This window comes from Helianthus annuus, chromosome 1 (genome assembly GCF_002127325.2).
Source record: "Helianthus annuus cultivar XRQ/B chromosome 1, HanXRQr2.0-SUNRISE, whole genome shotgun sequence".
Taxonomy (NCBI): domain Eukaryota; kingdom Viridiplantae; phylum Streptophyta; class Magnoliopsida; order Asterales; family Asteraceae; genus Helianthus; species Helianthus annuus.
In genome coordinates, this window is record NC_035433.2 from 11,052,311 (window position 1) to 11,056,965 (window position 4,655).

At 44.9% G+C, this 4,655-nt stretch overlaps 1 protein-coding gene across 1 annotated transcript; it reads right to left on the reverse strand.

The window, feature by feature from the left end:
- Positions 1 to 3,136: 3,136 nt before the first annotated feature.
- LOC110872942 lies at positions 3,137 to 4,390 on the reverse strand. Its single transcript, XM_022121868.1, has one exon. It carries the CDS (start codon positions 4,388 to 4,390, stop codon positions 3,137 to 3,139), a length of 1,254 nt encoding a protein of 417 aa, XP_021977560.1.
- Positions 4,391 to 4,655: the final 265 nt, after the last annotated feature.

The window sequence follows — 4,655 nt, forward strand, 5'->3', positions numbered from 1 at the left end:
CTCCCAAGCCACCCAATGGGTCTTCCTGACATCACAAGATCCTCCCCACAAAAATTTTTTATCATCCGTTCCAAATCCTTGGTTTCAAAGATTTAGTTGGGAAGGCTAGCCAGGACGGACCGAATAAGAGTAACTTTCCCACCGATAGAAAGTAAAGCAGACTTCCATAATGTAAGTCTTGATTCAAAGATATCATAGACGGGTCTCCAATTTCCGATACGATTCATATTCGCCCCTACCTTGAGACCGAGATATTTAAACGGGAGGGAATCCGACTTACAACCAACACTATCCGCCAAACTTTCCACGTCCGCTAAATCCACCCCTGTACCGAACAAACTTGACTTCCCTAGATTAATTCGCAATCCAGAGTACACATGAAAACATCTTAAAATTCTCACAATATTAAGAGCATTACCCAAGCTCCAATCCCCAATGATAAGGGCGTCATCCGCAAAAAAAAAAAAGAAGAGAAAGGGTGGGTCCATCGTTAGGAAGATGAGATGAACGCCTGAAACAATACCAAGCTCCAAAGCTTTGTCAAAGAGACATGCCAAGGCTTCCATAACCACCATGAACAGAAAAGGAGAGATAGGGTCGCCTTGTCTCTTTCCCTTCCCACATTTAAATTCAAAGGTGGGCGCTCCATTAACCAAAACAGAATCCCTAGCCGAAGAAAGAATACCCCAAATCCACTTACACCACCTAGCCCCGAAACCCATCTGTCGGAGAACATCCATCACAAACCCCCAGTTGATATTATCATACGCCTTTTCGAAGTCGATCTTGAACAGTAACGCTTCCTTCTTACTTTTTTTTTCAGCCAAGAACACACCTCATTGATGATAAGAGGACCGTCCAAAATGAATCTATCGCCCAAGAACGCAGACTGGCTGTTGGAAATAACCAACCCCAAGACCGTCTTCAACCTGTTAGCTAAAACCTTGGATATCACCTTATTAACCACCCCCACCAAACTAATAGGGCGGTAGTCACCAAGATCCGAAGGGTCTCTAATTTTCAGAACCAAGGCAATGAAGGAAGAGCCGCACCTAGCATTAATCTGACCAGACTCAAAGAAAGCCACCATAAAAGACAAGAAATCATTCTCAAAAAGGAACCAAAACCGTTTAACAAACCGAAAGTTGAACCCATCCGGGCCAGGCGCCCGATCATCCCCACAGTCAAACACCGCGGCTTTGATCTCCGTAACTGAAAACTGAGATTCCAACCAGGAAGCATCAGAAGAAGAAGACAACTTCTTCAAATTAGCACAAGCCAAATAAGGATGGGACGCACAATCTTCCACAAACTTGGATCTGAAGAAGTTCAGGACACCCTTCTTGACTAACGAGGGTTTAGAGACCCAACTATTGCCGATGTTTAACCCGTGAATAACATTGGAAGCTATTCTGCAGTTAATCATAGAATGAAAAAATTTTGAATTTTCATCACCCTCCTTGGCCCATCTAACCCTCGACCTTTGCCTCAGGTCCATCGTGTTGGCAAACTCCATCTCGGCTAAGGTCTTTTTGTTCTCTGACATAATCCATTCCTCCTCTGCTGTCAACAATCTAGTTTCAAGAACAGACTCCAGCTCCTCCAACTCTGTCACAGCAACTCTACGAGATTCACCCTCCTTTTGAATCATCTTGTCTCTCCACTCCCTAATCCTACCACGAACGAAACCCAACTTTTTAATCAGAGCAACGTCAGGGGGATAGCCAGAAGCCGAGAACTCACTACAAGCGTTTTCCACAATCTCCGAAAACCCCTCTTTATCCAACCAAGAGTTAAAAATACGAAACGGACGAGGCCTGAAGTTAACCGCTTTAGAAATCAAAACAACAGGGCAATGATCCGACCACATACCGGGAAGAGCATGACACGAGCCTCCGACCACCCGTTGAAGAAGTTCGAATTAACTCAAAATCTATCAAGCTTACTCAGCTTATTCCCGTTTTCCGACCGCCAAGTGAATTGCATGCCTCTCATGTTGTACTAAATCAGACCCGCATCAAACACAAAAGCATTAAAATTATTGGCACATGAAGGTTTAAAAGCACAATTCTTCCTCTCTTCGCGAAAACGAACAACATTGAAATCACCCCCAATAATCCAGAACCCATCAGAATTATTAATAAGACCCGTTAATTCCTCCCAAAGAGCCTCTTTAGCCGTGATCCCTTGGGGAGCGTAAACATTCAGGAAATTAACAACAGAGTTGCAGCCCGCTAAAAAAACCTTTAACTAGGAGAAAGTGCCTATTTTTTAGAGCCGAATCCAAGAGAAACAAACTTTCATCCCACATACAAATAAGGCCCCTCGAAAGCCCAGAGGCATCAACCGACTCCATACCAAATTTGTGACTTCCCCAAAATTTCGATAATTTCGATCTAGTAACTCCAGCCAGTTTAGACTCTTGAATAGCAAGGAAGTTGATACCGTGATCCCGAATAATAGAGTTAATCCATCCAGATTTATGAATACCCCCTAAACCCCTTACATTAACAGAGAGACAATTCATAGCGGAAACGATTTGATATCTGAATTGACGATGGAATCCTTGACCATACCAGAAAACTCGTTAAGCTTAACTCCAAGCAAATCCCCAACAGCAACAGTATCTTCGACTTCCTTATCCACCCCTAAGGGAATGACTGATCCAGGGGGAACGAGAATCCCGACGGAGCCATCGGCCGCTCCGTTGTCATCCATCCTAGTTTCTTCGAGATCCACCGGGATGGCATCAACATTGAGGTCAAGCCCTTCAGTATTCCTCACCGTGTCTGGCCTACTGCTCACAGAGACAACAGGGATATTATCAGTAAAACCAACAAAACCAAATCCCTCTTCCTGCTCCTCCCACTCTCTTCTGGACCTCTTCGTGGGCCGAAGTTCCCCAGGAGAACAATTATTACCACCCTGGGCCTGACCTTTCCTGTGTTTAAAGCCCATGGAAGACTTTCGATGGCACCACCCTGGGCCTGACCTTTCCTGTGTTTAAAGCCCATGGAAGACTTTCGATGGGCCCTAGACTTTAATATGCCGAAAGCCAAACCAAGCCCAAAAGGAGGGGGCCCAATCCCATCAACAGAAGCATTGGGACCCACCGAAGCTGACATATTACCGATATTCAAAGAAGGCTTAGGGGGGCCCGCCATCGACTCCACAAAAGGCTGGAAGTCATGATTGTCCTCGTGCACATGAAAGGGGGACTTAACCTCGGACTGAACGCCATCATTATGAGAAGACTTTTGAATTCCTTTAGACCTTCCATCTTCTGAGACCCCTCAACTCCCTCCTCCCCAGAGGTGACCGGATCAACCACCGGAGAAGACACCAATGTGGATTCCGAAGCCGGTCCACCATCAACCTCAAAATCCAGACATTCGGGGACCCAGTCGTTGAGTTCCTCAACCACCCAAATTCTAAAGACCTTATTCGTCCATTTCAACGACACCAATTCATTGCACCATTTAGCATCACCCACTAACACTCCAATCTTAACAACGGACAAATCCAGATCCTCATCGATATCTTTAGGGACAAAAAGGACCTTACCGAAAAGCTCACCGACCTGCATGAAAACATCAGCCTCCAAAAGATTCAGTGGAATGCCATGCAACTTCAGCCAAGCCACCCGTTCCATCGGCAGCGACTGACCCGACCAGGGTTCTAACTTGTTAAACCATGGCCCCCAAATGTTATGATCATCCAAGAAACGTTTCGCCACTGAATCATCAGGGAAAGAAATCAAAACTGATAGACCACCCAAATACTGGATCCTTGTGAAGTCCACCCTAGCAATCCTTAAGAGTTTGTCGAAGTCAACGAGGGTTTCCAGGACCACCGTTCTACCGATAACCGCCAATCCAGATAAATCCTTAAAAGCAAAGGTTCTGTCCGGCACCACAACTGACCTTTCCACAGGAGCCATTCCGAATTCACTACCTCTTCCAGAGGCTGAAGAGACCTTACCCTTATCTTTGTTCTTACCCAAAACATCGGAGTAGGATCTACCATCCCTGAAGTTAAACATATTGCCCTGACCATAACCAGCACTACCTGAGCGATTGGGATGAACTGACCCGACGAAAGGGGGGTCCAAGACCCCGGAATTCTCCACCGCAAACTTGGCTAAATTAACCTGAAGTTTAAAATTCCCCATTTTAACACCTTTCAACCTGCCTTCCAAATCTATGACATCCTTAAATCCCTTGAACGTGACAAAGCCGAAATTGTTCCCGTTTTTGTCCCTCTTTCTGGCCACGTAAACTCTTGCGACATTCCCAAACACACTGAAAAATTCCCCAACATCCACAGAGCTACACCGGTTCGGAAGATTAGAAACAAAGAATTTCGACAAACCTAGGCTGGACTCTCCCATGCCTGACCAAAACAAGCAAATGAGCTTTAAAGTATCGAGTTTATTATTGGCATGTCTTTAAACTAAAACAATTAACATGATTTCGCTAAACAAAACTGTGAACTTACCAGCTTTATGCTGATACATTTTTTATTTTGCATGCTTGTAGGTTGTTAGACGAACATAGCTTGCAATCGAAGGAGCTATGGACGTTATGGGTCGAGCCGTGGTTAACATATTTGATGTTATGTTATGTTTTGCGAACAACTGGTTTTTAATTACTTAG